Source organism: Nerophis lumbriciformis, linkage group LG12 (genome assembly GCF_033978685.3).
Source record: "Nerophis lumbriciformis linkage group LG12, RoL_Nlum_v2.1, whole genome shotgun sequence".
NCBI classification, from domain to species: Eukaryota; Metazoa; Chordata; class Actinopteri; order Syngnathiformes; family Syngnathidae; genus Nerophis; species Nerophis lumbriciformis.
The window spans coordinates 5,801,514-5,826,263 of NC_084559.2; the positions used below are offsets into that span (position 1 = coordinate 5,801,514).

General features: G+C 40.0%; 1 protein-coding gene across 1 annotated transcript in view; it reads right to left on the reverse strand.

Annotated features, from left to right (window-relative positions):
• LOC133595355 (cytospin-A-like) overlaps window positions 1-24,750 on the reverse strand; it is a 68,309-nt gene that overhangs the window by 851 nt on the left and 42,708 nt on the right. Inside the window, exons 7-15 of the mRNA XM_072914253.1 lie at window positions 22,565-22,740; window positions 18,866-19,029; window positions 18,586-18,707; window positions 17,665-17,755; window positions 14,386-14,475; window positions 14,151-14,310; window positions 13,902-14,004; window positions 8,273-8,389; window positions 8,120-8,179 (exon numbers count right to left, since the gene is read on the reverse strand). Coding sequence (XP_072770354.1) covers window positions 8,120-8,179; window positions 8,273-8,389; window positions 13,902-14,004; window positions 14,151-14,310; window positions 14,386-14,475; window positions 17,665-17,755; window positions 18,586-18,707; window positions 18,866-19,029; window positions 22,565-22,740 — 1,083 coding nt within the window. The remainder of the gene's footprint in view (window positions 1-8,119; window positions 8,180-8,272; window positions 8,390-13,901; window positions 14,005-14,150; window positions 14,311-14,385; window positions 14,476-17,664; window positions 17,756-18,585; window positions 18,708-18,865; window positions 19,030-22,564; window positions 22,741-24,750) is intronic.

Sequence of the window (24,750 nt, forward strand, 5' to 3'; positions counted from 1 at the left end):
AATACAATGATTAGCAAATCCTTTTCAACTTATATTCAATTGAATAGACTGCAAAGACAAGATATTTAAAGGGGAACATTATCACAATTTCAGAATTGTTAAAACCATTAAAAATCAGTTCCCAGTGGCTTATTTTATTTTTCGAAGTTTTTTTCAAAATTTTACTCATCACGCAATATCCCTAAAAAAAAGCTTCAAAGTGCCTGATTTTAACCATCGTTATATACACCCGTCCATTTTCCTGTGACGCCACATAGTGATGCCAACACAAACAAACATGGCGCATAGAACAGCAAGCTATAGCGACATTAGCTCGGATTCAGACTCGGATTTCAGCGGCTTAAGCGATTCAACAGATTACGCATGTATTGAAACGGATGGTTGTAGTGTGGAGGCAGGTAGCGAAAACGAAATTGAAGAAGAAACTGAAGCTATTGAGCCATATCGGTTTGAACCGTATGCAAGCGAAACCGACGAAAACGACACGACAGCCAGCGACACGGGAGAAAGCGAGGACGAACCAAAGATTGGTATGTGTTTGTTTGGCATTAAAGGAAACTAACAACTATGAACTAGGTTTACAGCATATGAAATACATTTGGCAACAACATGCACTTTGAGAGTGCAGATAGCCCAATTTTCATCAATTAATATATTCTGTAGACATACCCTCATCCGCAATCTTTTCCTGAAAGCTGATCTGTCCAGTCCAGTTGGAAATGCATCTGCTTTGAGTGTCGCAGGATATCCACACATTCTTGCCATCGCCGTCGTAGCATAGCTTTCGTCGGTAAAGTGTGCGGAACAAACGTCCAATTTCTTGCCACTTTCGCATCTTTGGGCCACTGGTGCAACTTGAATCCGTCCCTGTTCGTGTTGTTACACCCTCCGACAACACACCGACGAGGCATGATGTCTCCAAGGTACGGAAAACAGTCGAAAAAAGGAAAATAACAGAGCTGATTTGACTCGGTGTTTGTAATGTGTTTGAGAAAATGGCGGATTGCTTCCCGATGTGACGTCACGTTGTGACGTCATCGCTCCGAGAGCGAATAAAAGAAAGGCGTTTAATTCGCCAAAATTCACCCATTTAGAGTTCGAAAATCGGTTAAAAAAATATATGGTCTTTTTTCTGCAACATCAAGGTATATATTGACGCTTACATAGGTCTGGTGATAATGTCCCCCTTTAACTTTCCAACTGGAAAACTTTTGTTATTTTTTTGCAAATATTAGCTCATCTGGAATTTGATGCCTGCAACATGTTTCCAAAAAGCTGGCACACGTGGCAAAAAAGACTGAGAAAGTTGAGGAATGCTCATCAAACGCTTGTTTGAACAGGCTAATTCGAACTTGCCAACCTTGAGACCTCAGAATTCGGGAGATTGGGGTCAGGGTCGGGGTGGGGCGGGCCGGGGGGCGGGGTTAAGGGGGGAGGAGTATATTTATAGCTAGAATTCACTGAAATTCAAGTATTTATTTTATATATATATATATATATATATATATATATATATATATATATATATATATATATAAATAAAATAAATACTCCTCCCCCTTAACCCCGCCCCCCAGCCCACCCCGGGGGGCGTTTTTTTTTATATATATACAATATATATATATATATATATAATACATATATATACAATTTCCCCCTCTGTCTTCTTTTTTTTCTCTTTCTATCCCCTCCTGCTCCGGCCCGGCTGCACCAAATGATAATATAAATACATTTAATAAAGTCGGGGCAGCACGGTGGAGGGGGGGTTAGTGCATCTGCCTCACAATACGAAGGTCCTGAGTAGTCTTGGGTTCAATCCCGGGCTCGGGATCTTTCTGTGTGGAGTTTGCATGTTCTCCCTGTGACTGCGTGGGTTCCCTCTGTGTACTCCGGCTTCCTCTCACCTCCAAAGACATGCACCTGGGGATAGGTTGATTGGCAACACTAAATTGGCCCTAGTGTGTGGATGTGAGTGTGAATGTTGTCTGTCTATCTGTGTTGGCCCTGCGATGAGGTGGCGACTTGTCCAGGGTGTACCCCGCCTCCCGCCCGATTGTAGCTGAGATAGGCTCCAGCACCCCCCACGACCCCAAAGGGAATAAGCGGTAGAAAATGGATGGATGGATGGCATTTAATAAAGTCAAATACAAATAAGGCAACAAGAGAAGTATCCTACACTTCTCTTTTGTAAAGTAAATCTGAACAGCCGATATGGGCATCTACATCAACTATATGATTTGCCTGAGAAGCTGGACAGGACAAAAAACTAAAAAATAAATAAATAAATAAAACTAAAAAATAAAAGAATTTCAGTGTTCATTTATTTACACATATACACACACATAACACTCTTCTTTACTCATTGTTGTATTTGAAAGTGCAATGCTTTGCAGCCAGTAGCACAGCCTTTGAAGGAGCATAGGTATGGGCAGCATCTGTGAAATTTAATTTGCAGGAAAGGAGTGAGTTTAGGGTTGAATTGTCCATCCTCGTTCTATTCTCTGTCACTATCTTTTTTTGGACATTACTACTTGCCGTAGTTTTGAAGCAATGCATGATGGGAATCCGGATGTTGTGTGTCAGTGTATCAACGTGCCGGCTGGAATAAACACACGCTGAGAAATAGCTCCGTGCCTGCCTACTTTATGGGTTATAGATAAACTTATGGATAACGGAGACATATATAATAGTCTCCTTCTTGTTGTGTGTGCAGTTGTGCACTCTCCAAAAGCCGTGGATGTTATAACGTGACTGTTTATATGGAGGAAAAGCGGACGTGACGACAGGCTGTCCTCACTCAGGTCTGGCTGGAAATCAGGAGAAATTCGGGAGAATGGTTGTCCCGGGAGATTTTCGGGAGAGGCACTGAAATTCGGGAGTCTCCCGGAAAATTCGGGAGGGTTGGCAAGTATGGGCTAATTGGGAACAGGTGGGTGCCATGATTGGGTATAAAAGCAGCTTCCATGAAATGCTCAGTCATTCACAAACAAGGATGGGGCGAGGGTCACCACTTTGTCAACAAATGCGTGAGCAAATTGTCCAACAGTTCAAGAACAACATTTCTCAACCAGCTATTGCAAGGAATTTTGGGATTTCACCATCTACGGTTCGTAATATCATCAAAGGGTTCAGAGAATCTGGAGAAATCACTGCACGTAAGCAGCTAAGCCCGTGACCTTCAACAAGCGACATCAGTGTGTAAAGGATATCACCACATGGGCTCAGGAACACTTCAGAAACCCACTGTCAGTAACTACAGTTGGTCGGTACATCTGTAAGTGCAAGTTAAAACTCTCCTATGCGAGGCGAAAACCGTTTATCAACAACACCCAGAAACGCCGTCGGCTTCGCTGGGCCTGAGCTCATCTAAGATGGACTGATACAAAGTGGAAAAGTGTTCTGTGGTCTGACGAGTCCACATTTCAAATTGTTTTTGGAAACTGTGGACGTCGTGTCCTCCGGACCAAAGAGGAAAAGAACCATCCGGATTGTTATAGGCGCAAAGTTGAAAAGCCAGCATCTGTGATGGTATGGGGGTGTATTAGTGCCCAAGACATGGGTAACTTACACATCTGTGAAGGCGCCGTTAATACTGAACGGTACATACAGGTTTTGGAGCAACATATGTTGCCATCCAAGCAACGTACAATGGACGCCCCTGCTTATTTCAGCAAAACAATGCCAAGCCACGTGTTACATCAACGTGGCTTCATAGTAAAAGAGTGCGGGTACTAGACCGGCCTGCCTGTAGTCCAGACCTGTCTCCCATTGAAAATGTGTGGCGCATTATGAAGCCTAAAATACCACAACGGAGACTGTTGAACAACTTAAGCTGTACATCAAGCAAGAATCGGAAAGAATTCCACCTGAGAAGCTTAAAAAATGTGTCTCAGTTCCCAAACGTTTACTGAGTGTTGTTAAAAGGAAAGGCCATGTAACACAGCGGTGAACATGCCCTTTCCCAACTACTTTGGCACGTGTTGCAGCCATGAAATTCTAAGTTAATTATTATTTGCAAATATAAATAAAGTTTATGAATTTGAACATCAAATATCTTGTCTTTGTAGTGCATTCAATTGAATATGGGTTGAAAAGGATTTGCAAATCATTGTATTCCGTTTATACTTACATCTAACACAATTTCCCAACTCATATGGAAACAGGGTTTGTAAGTCTGTGCTTTTAACAAATATTACGCTATATTATTAAGTTATTATCCTAAACTATACCAAAGACTGCTCAGTGTTCAAGAGAGACGGAAACTGTTATTGAAACTGGAACTAATCAAGTCGTATACGCACAGGAAATAATGTTCTAAAGAGGAACCTGTGAGGTTAGATTTGTGTGGAGGTGCGTGTCAAGGAAGCAAGCGACCCTGCGTAGCGTACGTTGGTGCCTCCACGCAGAAGTACATACCAGGATTTGCTGGTAAACCTTACAGCGCCACCTGTTGCTTTTGCCGGATTTTGAACGCCTGCAGATGTCTTTTTAATGTTGACACAGGGAATAGATTTCAACCCTGGCATGGCGAAGACTTTAGAACATGCAGAACCAATTATATTGCAGTTTGCTCAGTTTGACAAAAAGAAACCGACTGCCAACTGTGCTCTGCAGCCAAGGAACTAGGGCTGGGCAATACTGCTGACGTCAGTATACATCTGAGACTTTTTACTCGGCAGTTATACTGTCAGTATGAGTAAAACCTAATTTTTGTATTTGTAAACCTTACCAAAACGCCTGATTCGATGTAAAACTCACATAGATACAATATTACAGGCATTTTCAGACATAATGTACGTTTGGTTTTGGAGTTATGTTTATATAACTTTCATATTTAGTATGCCAGTTATACTGTCATATTAAAGTAAAAAAAACAAACCTTACAAAATATTTTTTTTCCCAGAAACTCAGAAAGATACATTTCTTCAGGCATTATTAGACATAATGCATGTTTGGTTTTGGAGTTATGTTCAAATAACTGTCATATTGAGTGTGACAGTATACTGTCATAATGAGTAAAACCTAATTTTTGTATTTGCAAACCTTACAAAAAAAACTGATTCTACAAACCCCGTTTCCATATGAGTTGGGAAATTGTGTTAGATGTAAATATAAACGGAATACAATGATTTGCAAATCATTTTCAACCCATAATCAGTTGAATATGCTACAAAGACAACATATTTGATGTTCAAACTGATAAACATTTTTTTTTTTTGCAAATAATCATTAACTTTATAATTTGATGCCAGCAACACGTGACAAAGAAGTTGGGAAAGGTGGTAATAAATAATGATAAAGTTGAGGAATGCTCATCAAACACTTATTTGGAACATCTCACAGGTGTGCAGGCTAATTGGGAACGGGTGGGTGCCATGATTGGGTATAAAAACAGCTTCCCAAAAAAAGGAAGGGGCGAGGTACACCCCTTTGTCCACAACTGCGTGAGCAAATAGTCAAACAGTTTAAGAACAACGTTTCTCAAAGTGCAATTGCAAGAAATGTAGGGATTTCAACATCTACGGTCCAGAATATCAGCAAAAGGTTCAGAGAATCTGGAGAAATCACTCCACGTAAGCGGCATGGCCAGAAACCAACATTGAATGACCGTGACCTTCGATCCCTCAGACGGCATTGTATCAAAAACGGACATCAATCTCTAAAGGATATCACCACATGGGCTCAGGAACACTTCAGAAAACCACTGTCACTAAATACAGTCCGTCGCTACATCTGTAAGAGCAAGTAAAAACTCTACTATGCAAAGCGAAAGCCATTTATCAACAACATCCAGAAACGCATATATATATATATATATATATATATATATATATATATATATATATATATATATATATATATATATATATATATATACACACATATATATATACACACATATATATATACACATATATATATATATATATATATATGCAAGAACTATAAAAACAATTATCCATCCATCCATCCATCCATCTTCTTCCGCTTATCCGAGGTCGGGTCGCGGGGGCAGCAGCTTAAGCAGGGAAGCCCAGACTTCCCTCTCCCCAGCCACTTCGTCCAGCTCTTCCTGTGGGACCCCGAGGCGTTCCCAGGCCAGCCGGGAGACATAGTCTTCCCAACGTGTCCTGGGTCTTCCCCGCGGCCTCCTACCGGTGGGACGTGCCCTAAACACCTCCCTAGGGAGGCGTTCGGGTGGCATCCTGACCAGATGCCCGAACCACCTCATCTGGCTCCTCTCGATGTGGAGGAGCAGCGGCTTTACTTTGAGCTCCTCCCGGATGGCAGAGCTTCTCACCCTATCTCTAAGGGAGAGCCCCGCCACCCGGCGGAGGAAACTCATTTCGGCCGCTTGTACCCGTGATCTTGTCCTTTCGGTCATAACCCAAAGCTCATGACCATAGGTGAGGATGGGAACGTAGATCGACCGGTAAATTGAGAGCTTTGCCTTCCGGCTCAGCTCCTTCTTCACCACAACGGATCGATACAGCGTCCGCATTACTGAAGACGCCGCACCGATCCGCCTGTCGATCTCACGATCCACTCTTCCCCCACTCGTGAACAAGACTCCGAGGTACTTGAACTCCTCCACTTGGGGCAAGATCTCCTCCCCAACCCGGAGATGGCACTCCACCCTTTTCCGGGCGAGAACCATGGACTCGGACTTGGAGGTGCTGATTCTCATCCCAGTCGCTTCTCACTCAGCTGCGAACCGATCCAGTGAGAGCTGAAGATCCTGGCCAGATGAAGCCATCAGGACCACATAAAGCTTAAAAAAAATCTTTACAAATTAGCTGTTTTTCTTTGTGTTTATGAAAAATGTGGATTTTTTTTCCTTTTAATTCATTATTATATGCTTTAAGATATTTTTCTGTTACCTTTTTTCTTTTCTATGACTTCCGCGAGGAAAAGGATGACTCAGCTACGCTGCATACTAGAGATAATATCGGCCTGCTGATATTATCGGCCGATAAATGCTTTAAAATGTAATATCGGAAATTATCGGTATCGGTTTCAAAAAGTAAAATTAATGACTTTTTAAAACGCCGCTGTACGGAGCAGTACATATCTGGTAAAACACGAACGTAGGGCATAACTCCCGATTTTCCCAGGAGACTCCCAAATTTCAGTGCCCCTCCCGAAAATCTCCCGGGGCAACCATTCTCCCGAATTTCCACCCGGACAACATTATTGGGGGCGTGCCTTAAAGGCACTGCCTTTAGCGTCCTCTACAATCTGTCGTCACGTCCGCTTTTCCTCCATACAAACAGCGTGCCGGCCCAGTCACATAATATATGTGGCTTCTACACATACATAAGTGAAAGCAACGCATACTTGGTCAACAGCCATACAGGTCACACTGAGGGTGGTCGTACAAACAACTTTAACACTGTTACAAATATGCGCCACACTGTGAACCCACACCAAACAAGGATGACAAACACATTTCGGGAGAACATCCGCACCGTAACACAACATAAACACAACAGAACAAATACCCAGAACCCCTTGCAGCACTAACTCTTCCGGGACGCTCAATATACACCCCCCCGCTACCACCAAACCCCGCCCCCATGTTAAAAAAAATAATGCACTTTGTGACTTCAATAATAAATATGGCAGTGCCATGTTGGCACTTTTTTCCATAAATGGAGTTGAAGTTGTTCTATTATTTTGGAAAACCTTGTTTTTGATTGATTGATTGAAACTTGTATTAGTAGATTGCACAGTACAGTACATATTCTGTACAATTGACTACTAAATGTTAACACCCGAATAAGTTTTTCAACTTGTTTAAGTCGCGGTCCACATTAATCAATTCATGGTAAAGTTACATTGTTTAATGCATCCAGCGGAGCATCACAACAAAATTAGGCATAATAATGTGTTAATTCCACGACTGTATATATCGGTATCGGTTGATATCGGAATCGGTAATTAAGAGTTGGACAATATCGGAATATCGGCAAAAAAGCCATTATCGGACATCTCTACTGCATACAGTATATATGGAGTGTTGTCATTTAAATGAAGTATTCATTGGCTGACTTTGATTATAATAACGTGACAGGAGTTCAGATTTTTTTCCCAAGATAGCTTTCAGAATAATGCTTACCAAAGTGCATTTGATGCCAACGCTCTCTGCAGCCTGGAACGCCAAGGTGAAGTTCCTCCTCTGAAGCCAAACAAAGACAAGACAGAGTCATTTTTTATTTCAGATCACAAGGGTGGGTTCCACAGATGGGGTTGCCCTCGGGCCAGTACGTGCCTTGTCTTGGCTGGTGAGTTCTTGATACGGGATGTGGGCGGGCAAGTAGGTGTGGAGCACAGCACAAAATGCCAGACCGTCGTTCCAGCTACTGCTGAAATTGGTGATGTCAATGTTCTGGAAAACATGGCAGAAGATCACTTAAACACTTGAAGGCATTTAGAATAGAAGAGAATAGAATAGAAAGTACTTTATTGATCCCTGGGGGAAATTCAGCACCACAGTTCGCTCACAATAGACAATAATAATAATAAATTAAAGCTGCAAGCAGCGATGGACGGGACCGACTTTGACGGCACATAAAATCCAAACCGGAGTAGTAATTAAAACTCTTTCGTCAACTTTTAATCAGAAGGGTTCAATCTCTCTCCTGTGCTAGTTTGAAGCCGACACGATAAACGCGCTTAGAGGAGATAATGTTTGAAAAAAGGTGACCGGTTTTTACAAAACTTTTGTTTTGAAGGGGGAATTGCAAACTTTCTGTTGATTTTTTCTGGGGGTTGTTCGTATATGAAATGTAGGTCTAAGTGAGACCTACATAGAGGTTTTTGTTTCATGTCTCTAAGACATTCCTCCTGGAAGTTACAGGCAGTTTTGTCTGTGTTTTCTTCCTAGGGGGCGGTAGAGCGCAATTTTGAGTTTTGGGGTTGGGTTTTTTATGAGACCGCAATTTCTGCCAGTCCTGGTGTGTGTGTCCAGTTTGGTGAGTTTTCAAGCATGTCAAGGGGGTCAAATTACAGCTCAAAGAGGCAAAAGTGACTGTTTTTACTAAACCTTTGTTTTGAAGGGGGAATTGCAAACTTCCTGCTGATTTTTGCTGAAAGATGTCAGTGTATGAAATGTAGGTCTAAGTGAGACCTACATAGAGGTTTTTGTTTCATGTCTCTACGACATTCCTACTGGGAGTTAGAGGCAGTTTTGTCTGTGTTTTCTTCCTAGGGGGTGCTAGGATGCAATTTTGAGTTTTGGGGTTTGGTTTTTTGATTAGATTGCAATTTTCGCCAGTTCTAATGTGTGTGTTTGGTGAGTTTTGAAGCATGTTAAAGGGGTCAAATTACAGCTCAAAGAGGCGACGGAATAATAATAATAAAACCTTACAATTACAATAGGGTCCTCTGTCCCAAAGGGACATTGCGGTCCCTAATAATATAAATAATATATATAATATATTATATATATATATATAATATATGAATAATATAAATATATTCTAAATATATTCTACATTTGAGTGCATTAAGTGCATATTTTATAAAACATTTATTTAAAAAAATTCATGCCCAGACTTACACCGGTAAATCCATTTGACAAGTCAGTTCATCAATTAATTTTCACCAAAAATACACATTTAGTTATATTTGTCAAAAGCAGATGGTAGATGCCAAGTGTTTAGATGCTCCTCATTAAGAGCTGGGTAAAGCTATGTCATCATGTGTAATGTTGCATACTTCCTGGAGCAGACATTAGGTACCATGGTAACCATACCTTACATTAGCTATGCACCACTTAACTACAACAAAACACCAGTACCCACTACTAATTATTTTTGACGCATAAACCCTGCGTGTGAGTCCTGGGGATTCTTGCTGAGGAAGCTCGGAGGTATTGAAGAAGGACCTTTTGCACCCAGATAGCATAACCAGCGCTTTATACTCACTGCAAAGTAAATATTTACAATCCGGAGGAGAAACTTGAAAATAATTATACGCCACTGACATGCCAACAGCAAGCTTGTTGCTCTGTGGAGCACAGCACAGTTTGATGAGGTCATCGCTCACTGATATCATTGTCAGTAGAAAAAAAAGATACGGATATGATGCAATATTACATTTTTATGCCAGGTGGAAATCTTTGGGCACCTCACGATTCAATTTCAATCCAATTCCTGTGGTGACAATTCAATTCAGAATCGATTCTCGATTCAACACAATTTTCGTAATATATTTGGTATATCAATTATTATAAAACCTTTTCAAAAAAAAGGTTACGAGTTACAAAAGCTCCTCTGCTGATGTACGACTTTTACGCAGTGTTTGTCTAAAAAACGTCTTTTGAAAAAAATAAAATAAAATAAAAAAAGTTTTATTTGATTTACAAAAAAATCACTGAATGTTAATCAAGCTAACTATACTTTACAATACTTAACCTATTAAGGCTCAAGCTGTTTGTTTACATGCTTTTTTTATGTATCTTTGTTATTTGGGCTTATTGGACCCTAATTAGAATAAAAACGAAGAATCATCTTTTGATATGATGTACTTAGTCCATAAGTACACAAACGTTTACTTCATGTTTAGTGACATGCTAATTCTTATTTTTACACTTTTTTTCCTCCAAATTCCATTGTATGTTATACTCTTCTGACACCACCAAATGGCAGTATAAGTGTCCACATAAGCGGCCATAAGACCCCAATTCAGTAGTGTACACGATTTTGGAAATAAGAGCTAAAAGGTGCTGTCCACGCATGTGACCACTAAGCCTTTAATTAAGTTATAAATGTACAAAGCAATTGAGAGGACATAATATTAATAACAATAATGGATTAGATTTATATAGCGCTTTGTTAAATGCAATACAAAAAACGGAACAACATAAATTATTAGCAACAGTTTTAGTAATAATAAAAGAACTAATTGTTTGTTGTTTTTAATCCAAAAATTGATACTTAAAATTTTTTATAATTTCAAAAATAAAAATAAAATATTTTTTTAATCATTTCACAGAAATTATGAATTGATTTAGAATATAAACATTTAAAAAAAAAAATCACAATTTAGATGTGAATCAATTTTTTTTTTTAGCATCCCTACTAGAGATGTCTGATAATGGCTTTTTTGCCGATATCCGATATTGTCCGACTCTTAATTACCGATATCAACCGATACCGATATATACAGTTGTGGAATTAACACATTATTATGCCTATTATTATATTATTATACCACATACAAATAAATGTGATCCTCTTCTGAATAGTATTTTAATAAAGAGAGGTGTGAACATTTTTATGTCATCTTGGGGTGGCATGACAGAAAAATAATTGTGAAGCACTGCATTGACTTTCATCGATTTGTCGACATAACCAAAATAGAAACTGAAAACTAGCACATTGCTTACATTTACTTGTGACTCTGGCTAAATACATAATGTGAGGTGAGTGGATGGTCAAAGTTTTCTGAACCTTCAGCAGTTTTTTCACACATTTTTCCTCCATTTATGCATATTTTTATTTAGATTCTTCTGTTTTCATTAGGGATGTCCGATAATATCGGTAGTCCGATATTATCGGACATCCCTAATGAAAACAGAAGAAAACATACTATCGGCCGATAAATGCTTTAAAATGTAATATTGGAAATTATCGGTATCGGTTTCAAAATTATCGGTATCGGTTTCAAAAAGTAAAATCTATGACTTTTTAAAACGCCGCTGTGTACACGGACGTAGGGAGAAGTACAGAGCACCAATAAACCTTGAAGGCACTGCCTTTGCGTGCCGACCCAGTCACATAATATCTACGGCTTATGACACTCTCACAAGTGAATGCACCTGTATGGTCAACAGCCATACAGGTCACACTGAGGGTGGCCGTATAAACAACTTTAACACTGTTACAAATATGCGCCACACTGTCAACCCACACCAAACAAGAATGACAAACACATTTCGGGAGAACATCCGCACCGTAACACAACATAAACACAACAGAACAAATACCCAGAACCCCTTGCAGCACTAACTCTTCCGGTACGCTACAATATACACCCCCCGCTACCCCCTAAGCCCCCCACCTCAACCCCGCCCACCTCAACCTCCTAATGCTCTCTCAGGGAGAGCATGTCCCAAATTCCAAGCTGCTGTTTTGAGGCATGTTAAATAAAATAATGCACTTTGTGACTTCAATAATAAATATGGCAGTGCCATGTTGGCATTTTTTTCCATAACTTGAGTTGAAGTTGTTCTCTTATTTTGGAAAACCTTGTTACATTGTTTAATGCATCCAGCGGGGCATCACAACAAAATTAGGCATAATAATGTGTTAATTCCACAACTGTAAATATCGGTATCGGTTGATATCGGTATCGGTAATTAAGAGTTGGACAATATCGGAATATCAGCAAAAAAGCCATTATCGGACATCTCTAGTTTTCATATTATATTTTATACTGCTGTAGAAATGTTGTTTTATGCTTAGACTAAAATGACGATAAAGCTTTGTTACATGTGCAAATGTTTCTTCCACTGGCTAACATTGTAAAAAAAAAAAAATTTAAATGCAAGCATTTTTTTTAGTTGGTTTGGTAAAATCCAGGTTAAATCTATGCTTTTATCTTGGAGCTTACTTTGCATTAAACAGGAAGTCACTGAAAGCAGGTTGCACTGCTGACTAACTAGACAGTAGGGATGTTGCTGTTGTCATTTCACGCTGTTTAGCGATAATTACGACATTAACAATACAATAGCTACACATGTCGGCATAAACTGACACCTTTTTTTAATAGAAATGACTTGTTTGGCTCTGCGATGAGGTGGCGACTTGTCCTGGGTGTACCCGGCCTACCACCCAAATGCAGCTGAGATAGTTTCCAGCAACCCCCGTGACCAGTCATAGACAATTTAGAGTGAAAAGCACATTTTATTTTCACTCGTATACAAAACATTCTAACTTGGATTGTTTCCCTGGCTTCGAGACTCTCCCGAAGGACAGTGCAGCGAAGACACAATAAACTCCCTTCTTGTCTCTCATGGACACACACCTGTTGTTGTTGACTTTGGACTAGCGACTGCACGACATCAAGGCCGCGGAACAGAGACACACTGCCGGCTTACAAACAAACATGCATCCACAAAAATATACGCCACACACATACATACCCCACGACCCCCAATCCAATGCCCTCGACGCAAATCCCATAGGGGTGATGAAAGGATGGTCAGCGCCTGAGAGCTGCGGCCTACCACCATGACCCCGCACTCCCTTCCCTCTGTTGCTAGATATCTCGAGATGTATGTTGTAATATGTATATGGGCTTTGCTATGGAGGTTTTTTCCCACTCCAGACTGGGCCCCCTTAGAAGCCCAGTCTAGATTGTATTTTTTTACTCATCCTTCCCCAACGTTTTCCCTTTTTCCTTATCTTTTTACGGGGCGCCTTGTGGCGACCCATCAGTGTTCCTGTTCTGTAACCCTGTATACTGTTTGTTTGTCTAATCTTGAACGGGTTTGTTCTGAAAACAAAGTTTCGTTGTACTTGTGCAATGACAATAAAAACCTATCCTATGACGTAGAAAATAGATGAATGGATGGACTTGTTTGGATCTCAAATAAATGTCGACATCGGCTTAAGTGGGCACTGTTTGGTAATAAAAATAACACTGGACCGGGACTTGATGAGTTGGTTACCGACTTAAGCTGGTTCCACTGTGGTCTAGTGTTTGTTAGCTTTAAGGGTTAGGAGCTACTCATTTTCTCTCAGTAATAAATTCACACCTTCAGAATATTTACTGCATATTTATGTTGGAAGAACCATTTTGTTATTTGCTGCTTTGTCAATAAATCCAGTCAAGCATTTCACAAACATTCTAGATGTTAATACATAATGGTAGATTTTAGGACATCAACATACCTGATAACCCTCAGTTTTCTTCTGGCACCACTTCAGCAGGGCATTTCTTTTGGAGCCACCATACTCTCTGGCCAGCGCCGACAGTGGGTCCTTTCGCTCCTCTCTTTAACAGAAGAAACATCCATCCATCCATCCATTTGAAACGTGTAAACATTCTCTTGCCAGATGACATCCTGCTTGTTAAGTTAACTTGTATGTTTAGTACATAGAAGCCACCTTACAGTGTATATGAAAGCATCACTACGGTACCTTAGCCGGCTCCGTGCTGTAGGGGTGATGGAGGCGGTGGGTGAAGAGGACGAGAGAGAGAGTGGAGAGGATGCAACACTCATGGCCATCAGTGAGGACGAGGACGTCCCATCTTGGGTGGACATGTCCCTCTTAATCTCTTCGCTACTGCGGCGGGACACTGGGTATAATGGATGAACAAGTTGTAACATATTGATCACAGAGTTAGTTTTAAACCCTCAGTAAGTTACCCAACTCGATATGGTCTTGGTGGAATCAGTATTGGAGACCCTCTGGAGAACGGATGAGGGCCTACTGGCTGGGGCTCCCCTGAGAAGATGCTCCGCTGTAACAGTGTAACATTCGGCGTTAGTGCTCAGTTAAAGTTCCACTGAGTTCAGAGAATACTAAGCAGTGGCACCAACTCCACTGTGGCTTAGACCTAGTACAGGGGTTGGCAACCCGCGGCTCTTTGATCACTCTGATGCGGCTCAGTTGCATACTTGCTGACCCTCCCAATTTTCCCGGGAGATTTATTCATTAATATTCTCCGATTTTCACCCTAACAATAATAATAAGGGCATGCCATGATGGTAAAGCATTCAGCGCCCTCTACAATCTGTATAAACAGCGTGCCAGACCAGTCTTTTGTTGTATGCATCTTCTACTTGCACACGTAAGCGACAGCAAGGCATACTTGGTCAACAGCCACACAGGTTACACTGACGGTGGCCATATAAAACAACTTTAACACTCTTACTAATAATGCGCCACACTTTGAACCAAAACCAAACAAGAATGACAAACACATTTCGGGAGAACATTTGCACCTTAACACAACAGAACAAATACCCAGAATCCCATGCAGCCCTGACTCTTCCGGGCTACATTATACACCTCTGCTACCACCAAACCCCGCCCCCACCCCAACCCTGTGCGTCGGTTGAGGTGGGCGGGGTTTGGTAGGTACGCCTTGCTGTCATTTACGTGAGCAAACAGAAGTCCCATACCACGTGAGGCTGGGCCGGCACGCTGGTTGTAGTGGGCGTTAAATGCTGTACCATCACGACACGTTCGAGAGAACAGTTACCTGGAAATTTGTAGTATGCTGGAAAAATCGGGAGGGTTGACAAGTATGACGCTGTCAAGCGCCATTCATACAAAACTCGAGACCCTTGGTTTATATATATCACAAAGCAAAAAAAAAAACTTTGCATGCAGTGTCATTTCATTTTAAATTTCAAAATATCTTTGTGGCTCCCATTGATTTATTTGATTTGCGAAACTGGTCAAAATGGCTCTTTGACTGGTAAAGGTTGCCGACCCCTGACCTAGTACAAGCAAAACGTGAACTCAAGATAAGAGAAGAATACTGAGAGAAGATCCACATCCACAGAATGTGTAGTGCTTCATTATTTCTTCGTAGCATTGCAAATAAGTCACACATGCAGTCAGTGAAAATGCAAAACATGTTAATCTGCAAAGCTAGACTTCTGCAGTAAAAACGTCAATTCATATATAGGATAATGTATTGTTCAGAGCTGCTATTTGCACATTGATAATACAAGTCCTGACCTTATATCAGTATATCAACAACAACAAATAACATATAAAAGGCTAGAAACTAATTTGTGTTTCATTCCCCGAGCAAAATAATACATAGTACTTGGTAAAGAACATCCTTTTTTGCAAGCAGAGGGGTTAGAAGTTTCTTCCTAAAAGGGGATTTTTGGCATATTCTTCTTTACAAATATTCACCAAATTTTGGTTTTGAGGCTGTCGCTTGGCAACTTGATGTTTCAGCTCGCTCCACAGACTTCTAATGAGATTACGATCCAGAGTCTGACTAGGCCACGCCAGGATCTTCAAGCACTTATTTCTGAGCCACTCCTGTTTTGCCTAGGGCATATGTTTTTTGGTCACACCCATTCACAACCCATCTTCAGTGTTCTGCAGGTTTTCATCCAAGAGTCTACATTACATGGCCTCATTCATTAACCCCTCAGTACGGTGAAGTCTTCCTGTACCAGCAGAGAACTCTCCATGTTTTGGCAGTAGAAATAGGTGTTGTTGAGGTAATTTTTAATTTATGCTTCAGAGCTTTATTGAGCAGGAGAACACTGCAGGATCTTAGTCTATAACAGCAAAGTGTGCTACCAAAGTTTTTCCTGGTGATCGTGAACTCATCTCCCTTGAGATCAATAACAAGATACTTTTAGGTCTAATTCTGGTCCCTTACCGTCCTCACTATCATCCTCACCCTACCAGGTGAAATTTTGTCCGGAGCTCCAGGAACAGGGTGTTGGACTGTGATCTTCTATTGTCAAATTATTTTTCACTAAGCAAGGACTAAATTGTGGACAGATCAGCCTGATCGTGGTCAGAATTCTTGCTGGTTGGTTTAAATTTCTAACATTTAGTTAATGTTTTGTTCTGGATTTGTGGTTGATATGCTGTCTCTTTCTATTACAATAAACCATAACAATTATGGACTGGTCATGTTTCTGTAATGGGTAAACTTATAACCTCAAAGGGGGATGAATCGAATACTTCCTAACTGCGCTGTATCGTTATAAAATGCATGGTGCATGAAAAGGAAATTGTATTTCACAGTGTGGGAGCGAAATGATCAATCAATCATCAATCAAAATTGAATTATATAGCCCTAAATCAAAAATGCCTCAAAGGGCTGCACAAAACCACAAGGGCTCTGATCCCACATCAGGGCAAGAAAAAACTCAAACCAATGGGAACAATTAGAAACCTTGGAAAAGACAACAGATGTGGGGAGCCTGATTCTTCTTTTCTGCTACTTCATATGAAAACATGTTGTGTTTATAATCCCAAGAGCACTGATATACCGTAGTCACATTTCATACAGTAACCAAATAGGGAAGATAAACACAATCTAAATCCTAAGTTTTAAAAAGCTCTGCCCATAGATAATGCAGTTTGTCAGGCTACTCTGACACAAACTGTATCTAATATACAAAAAGGGAGGAAACATCCCAATCATTACTAACATGGGCTATGTCAGTTTTGTTTACCCTAGGATCTGTTGCTGGCAGGAATCTGTAAACAGTAATATTCTGTAAGCAGCTTGTAAGACCGACTCAGACTTAGAATCAGAATCGTTTTATTGCCATTGTTTGAGAACGGGTTCACAAACTAGGAATTTTTCTTGGTACAATCGTGCAAATTGTGATTGTTTTTGTTAACACACTCAGTCACGGCACCTCCATGTAAGCTGTACTATATCAGTGTTGCCATACATTTTTTTATTAGTTATAGCCCATTTGGTGCTACCTGTTCGCCCTCACTCTTAAACACATTATAATAGGTCTGTGAATGTGAATATTATAGTCTTTACATTTACATCAAAACCGTTTATGAGGGGATCCTTTGGTAAATACTAATGTTCTTATCAGGTTTAAACAAGAGATAACATAACTTCTTCCAATGTTTAGGAATATTGACAAACATTTCTTTAGATCTTTTGAATGCAAGAAACTTAATCTTAGAAATATTTCCTCACGTGGCATCGAAATGTCAGAGTAGCTGCTCCTCTTGTCACTCAGGGAGGAGATTGGCTTGACCCCCGACAGAGATGTGGACACCGAATGCCTCTGAAAAAGCACACAAGTCAAACATATTGGTTGAAATTGGGTTATGAATTATGGTTATTGTGTTAGGGTTAGGATTAGGGGTTAGGGGTTAGGGTTAGGGTTGTATGCATGAGAATATGCATACAATTACAATATGATACATCACATATTTACAGTTTCTCATTACAGCATGTTTAAAAAGGAGTAGGAAGAAGCAGAGCTTATTAAATCCTACCCCTTTTTGTTTTATAGCACTTTCTAACACATTTGTTTGTACTCAATATGTAACAACTGTGATTAAATATATAAATGAGTAAGTAAATGAACAGATGGATGAGTAAGTAAATACATATTGAATGCATAAATTATAAATAGTGTTCTCATAAATAAATAGTTAAGTAAGTTATGATAATGAGATTAATGAGATAATCACATTTTTCAACAGGGTTGAAGAAGTTTATCAGGATTCTTCCTCCTTGTACTTTGTAAACACTTTTGAGTTTGAATAGTTTCTTAGCTGGATCATATTAGTACGCACTGTACTAAGTCTGTTTTTGTTTTCTTTCTGGCAGAAAATGATAAACATCATCATCTTTGCAGAAAGGGAGGAAATGTCTATATAAACCACTCGCAGTAGGGAGAAAATTACCTTTTTATTGTTGGTGTCACACTGTTTATTCTTATTTTGGGATGATTGGCATGTTTTATGACAAAATTGATAAATGTATCCAATATAATTTTTAGATTCATTTGGAAAAACATAAGGAGTTGCTAAAAATATAATTTACCTTATATACACTTCCCTTTATAGTCATTAAAACCTTTTTGAGGCATGCTTTTTCCCCGTGTACCTGTATGGGTGATACAGCAGCTGCTGGGGGCGTCTTCATGGGACTGGGACTGAGAGGGGTGCGTGGTATTGGGGCGGCTGTAGCTGTCGGAGCCACAGCGGCAACACTGGAAGGTGGCAACGCTAAAAGATACAGAAAGTGCATCACACACATTTCTATTAAACCATGTTTTTTTCTAAAGTCTGCGGTACAGAAATGTCAGGTACTTCGTAAGGCTCTACCAATTAATAAACATTAGGTCAACATTGTGAGATTCCAGTCCTTGTGGCATGTACAGTACCTTGTGAGGCACTGTCAAAGCTCTTGATAAGTGTTTTGACGGTAGGCGAAGGCTCAGAGGAGGTGGAAGATCGACGACTGAGGCCCATGCCCTGTCTGAGTGCAGCCAGGTCCCTCTCCACTGCGTTCATGTAGTTATACACTCGGCCTCTCTCCTCATCCTGCCTATAAACAACATTTAATACTCTCTTTAATACAGAAAATTCATGCACCCCATATTCCTGGATACCTTTTTTTGCTTAGTTTTTTTAATGGTAACTGAAATAGAAAGTACCGTATTTTCCGGACCATAGGGCGCACCGGACTATAAGGCGCACTGCCGATGAATGGTATATCTTCGATCTTTTTCCATATATAAGGCGTACCGGATTAAGACCCACTTTTATTCTTTGGCTTTTAACACTACGCGAGTTATGTGGTCCTCTGTCCTCTGTTGTCCTCTGTGTTTTTTATACATTTTGATTTCTATTTACTGTTTTAATTGGTTTTACCCTTTAAAATCATTTTTAATCATATTTATTTTTATATTGGTTTTATATTTATTTATTTTCATTCAGTAATTGGTGGAGCTAAGGATAATATTTGAATATTGTTTTTAATATTGTTTTAATATTGTTTTCAATATTGTTTTTTATATTTATTTATTTTTTGTTTTTATTCAGTCATTGGTGGAGCTAAGGATAATATTTGAATATTGTTTTTAATATTGTTTTCAATATTGTTTTAATATTGTTTTCAATATTGTTTTTAATATTGTTGTGCAGCACTTTGGAAACATTTTGTTGTTTAAATGTGCTATATAAATAAAGTGGATTGGATTGGATAAGGCGCATTAAAGGAATCATATTATTATGATTTTTTACTAAATGGAAAAGACTTCCTTGTGGTCTAAATCAGTGGTCCCCAACCACCGGGCCGTGGCCCGGTACCGGTCCGTGGATCGATTGAAGAAATAAATAAATAAAAATAATAATAAAAATAATAATAAATAAATATATATATACATATATTTTTTTCAATTAAATTAAATCAACATAAAAAACACAAGATACACTTACAATTAGTGCACCAACCCAAAAAACCTCCCTCCCCCATTTACACTCATTCACACAAAAGGGTTGTTTCTTTCTGTTATTAATATTCTGGTTCCTACATTATATATCAATATATATCAATATTATACAGTCTGCAGGGATACAGTCCGTAAGCACACATGATTGTATTTATTTATGACAAAAAAAAAACAAAAAAAACCATTCAACCCCACCCAGCGTCTTCTCCCCGTTATCTTTGTTGTAGCGGTGTAGCATGCAAGGACGAGGGTGGAAAAAGTGTCAAAAGATGGATCTAACTGTTTTAATGACGTTCAGATTTGATTTAAATCAATAATGGAGCAGCATTTCCTCATCCAGAAGCAACAACAAGTGTCCCGTGAAAAACTGTCCGACCGGAACTCTCTAATAACTAAAGTTCCTTGGGTGAATAATGTAAACTCACTACACCGGTATGTTTTAGCGCTTTCATGAAGAGTTTACTGACAGATATAAGTAAGAACTTTACACTAGAAATGGCAACAGCGGAGGATGAATGTCACATGACAAGAAGATAGAGAAAAAGAAGAAGCCTATCGCTTATGGCATCGTCACGGACTACAAGGGCGGACGCACGCATTTTTTCGGGATTTATGCAGATCCCAAATACAGATCAGCAGGTACCAGAAGGTAAGAATAGATGCTTTTGCATAATATTGTGAAACAAAACGCCAGATAATATGTCTTAGCTTATACACACACCATAATAATACTCGTATTATTATTATAAAATGTTGGTGTTGTTTACTTGAGTCATATTGCCATCATATTGCAGTTTACACGCATCTCTTATGTTTGACTGCCATCTACCAAATAAAATTGCTTTGAGGTCGGTAAGCAAAACCAGAATTATTCCGTATATTTGGCGTACCGGGTTAAAAGGCGCACTGTTGAGTTTTGAGGGGGGAAAAACATTTTAAGTGCGCCTTACTGTCCGGAAAATACGGTAATTTGATTACATTATCTGCAGCTTTGAATCCAACAGAAGATGCTGTTTCACAAGTCAAATCACTCAACATTTTTTGACAAGACTTGATGTTTAGCTGCACGTTTTGTAAATACAATACTTTAAACTGTATTCCTGTAATTACTTCTTATGTGTGAAACTGAATTAAGAATGTATTCAATAAGAGTGAGTGTACTATAATCTGTAACTGCATTTACCTGGAGGCTAATGGAGTTGTTTGTGTTGTATTCATTTCAGAATCATGTTTTAACCACTAGACTAAATTTGTTAACTACTTCTACCAGCAGCTATAGTGTCCCTGAGCTACGGTATGGTTTAAGGTCAAAGTTAATTTCAAACATGCACACAGTTACATATGATACATTACGTATTTCCAGTTTCTCATTACAATGTGACCTTCAGTAGGTCTTCAGTAATTATTAGAGATACTTATCGGCCGATAATATCGGACTGCCGATATTATCGGCCGATAAATGCTTTAAAATGTAATATCGGATATTATCGGTATCGGTTTCAACCTCCCGATTTTCCCGGGAGACTCCCGAATTTTAGTGCCCCTGCCGAAAATCTCCCGGGGCAACCATTCTCCCGAATTTCTACCGACTTCCACCCGGACAACAATATTGGGGGCGTGCCTTAAAGGCACTGCCTTTAGAGTCCTCTACAACCTGTCGTCACGTCTGCATTTCCTCCATACAAACAGCGTGCCGGCCCAGTCACATAATATATGCGGCTTTTACACACACATAAGTGAATGCAAGGCATACTTGGTCAACAGCCATACAGGTCCCACTGCGGGTGGCCGTATAAACAACTTTAACACTGTTACAAATATGCGCCACACTGTGAACCCACACCAAACAAGAATGACAAACACATTTCGGGAGAACATCCGCACCGTAACACAACAGAACAAATACCCAGAACCCCTTGCAGCACTAACTCTTCCGGGACGCTACAATATACACCCCCCGCTTCCCCTCACCTCAACCCCGCCCCCCCCAACCCCGCCCACCTCAACCTCCTCATGCTCTCTCAGGGAGAGCATGTCCCAAATTCCAAGTTGCTGTTTTGAGGCATGTTAAAAGAAATAATGCACTTTGTGACTTCAATAATAAATATGGCAGTGCCATGTTGGCATTTTTTTCCATAACTTGAGTTGATTTATGTTGGAAAACCTTGTTACATTGTTTAATGCATCCAGCGGGGCATCGCAACAAAATTAGGTATAATAATGTGTTAATTGCACGACTGTATATATCGGTATCGGTTGATATCGGAATCGGTAATTAAGAGTTGGACAATATCGGATATCGGCAAAAAAGCCATTATCGGACATCTCTACTTGTAAACTGAAAAAAAATCAGATATGATCGGCGCTGGCCTGCAGTGTAAAGGTAGTATGTGATAGTGGCCTCGCCTCCACCCTCAGAGACAAAGATAAGTGTCCATTATTTTTTTATTTTTTTCCGCCATTCATGAAGCGTCTGGGAATGTAATCCCTCTGAATAGCAGAGATCTGTTGCAACACTAGTTTACTCATACAATTCAATAAGTTTGTCTTTTACAAAAAGATTGAACTGGACTTATAAAACACACAGTGTATGTGCTTTTAGAAAAAAACATGAGTTTCGTGGCTTACTTGCGGCTCTTGACCTCATCCAGCTCTTTGCTCAGCTTTTCGTTCTTCTCCTGGGCTTCCTGCAGCCGGCGCCGAAGGTCTCCAATCTCCTCCTGCGCTTCGGACTTGATATCATTAGCAATGACCACAGCCGTTTGCAGGTCTGCCTGGAACTGACGCCACTCCATTGACTCCTCCTGTGCGGAAAAAGCGTGTTTACATTAAGCAACCGCATTAGGCGCGAGATCTAATGAGGCGTCGCAAGTAGCCATTAGCACAGAAACTGCAATTTCTCGTAACAATGGTGGTTAAATGCTGGTTGAAAACATGGCAATCATGCAAAATCTTACAAGTCATTGATGGTAGCATGTCTTCAAAAGCATTTGAAGCGAAGCGTTAGATATGATCATGTTTATTACACTAAGAGTAATTCCAGACCCATTTCTCATATTCCAAAGTTTTAAATTACAAAGTTTTCTGATTGTCATCCCATTGGGTTGAGTTTTTTCTTGCCCTGATGTGGGATCTGAGCCGAGGATGTCGTTGTGGCTTGTGCAGCCCTTTGAGACACTCGTGATTTAGGGCTATACAAGTCAACATTGATTGATTGATTGATTCACATTGAAAAATCTTTATTTGTCCCTGGCGGCACAACGAGCAGCAAATGTAGCATCAAATAACAAGAGTAAATGAAAATATTTCCTGTTTTTTTACGACTGTGCATGGGGGAGTGAAACATTTGTGGTCATTTTTGATATGTAGGGGTAAAAAACACATTTGAAAGCATTTAAAATAATGAAAATAATTAACAGCAACAGGTACATTGCTGACCTGAAATAAATCTTATCGAATATAAAGTATGTTAATTACAGCTAACGTCAAGTCTGTGGGCTATAAAGCGTTTTCTATTGGGGCTCCAGTACTATGGAATGCCCTCCCGGTAACAGTTAGAGATGCTACCTCAGTCCATTCTTAAAGCTAATTTGTATACTCTAGCCTTTAAATAGACCCCCTTTTTAGACCAGTTGATCTGCCGTTTCTTTTCTTTTCTCCTATGCCCCCCTCTCCCTTGTGGAGGGGGGGGCACAGGTTTGGTAGCCATGGATGAAGTGCTGGCTGTCCAGACTCGGGACCTGGGGTGGACCGCTCGCCTGTGCATCGGTTGGGGACGTCTCTGCACTGCTGACCTGTCTCCGCTCGGGATGGTCTCCTGCTGGCCCCACTGTGGACTGGACTCTCACGATTATGTTGGATCCACTATGGACTGGACTCTCACTATTATGTTAGATCCACTATGGACTGGACTCTCACTATTATGTTAGATCCACTATGGACTGGACTCTCACTATTATGTTTGATTCACTATGGACTGGACTCTCACTATTATGTTAGATCCACTATGGACTGGACTCTCACTATTATGTTAGATCCACTATGGACTGGACTCTGACACTATTATGTTAGATCCACTATGGACTGGACTCTCACTATTATGTTAGATCCACTATGGACTGGACTCTCACTATTATGTTTGATCCACTATGGACTGGACTCTCACTATTATGTTAGATCCACTATGGACTAGACTCTCACTATTATGTTAGATCCACTATAGACTGGACTCTCACTATTATGTTTAAACCACTATGGACTGGACTCTCACTATTATGTTTGATCCACTATGGACTGGACTCTCACTATTATGTTAGAGTCCAGTCCACTATGGACTGGACTCTCACTATTATGTTAGATCCACTATGGACTGGACTCTCACTATTATGTTAGATCCACTATGGACTGGACTCTCACTATTATGTTAGATCCACTATGGACTGGACTCTGACACCATTATGTTAGATCCACTATGGACTGGACTCTCACTATTATGTTAGATCCACTATGGACTGGACTCTCACTATTATGTTAGATCCACTATGGACTGGACTCTCACTATTATGTTAGATCCACTATGGACTGGACTCTCACTATTATGTTAGATCCACTATGGACTGGACTCTGACACTATTATGTTAGATCCACTATGGACTGGACTCTCACTATTATGTTAGATCCACTATGGACTGGACTCTCACTATTATGTTAGATCCACTATGGACTGGACTCTCACTATTATGTTAGATCCACTATGGACTGGACTCTCACTATTATGTTATATCCACTATGGACTGGACTCTCACTATTATGTT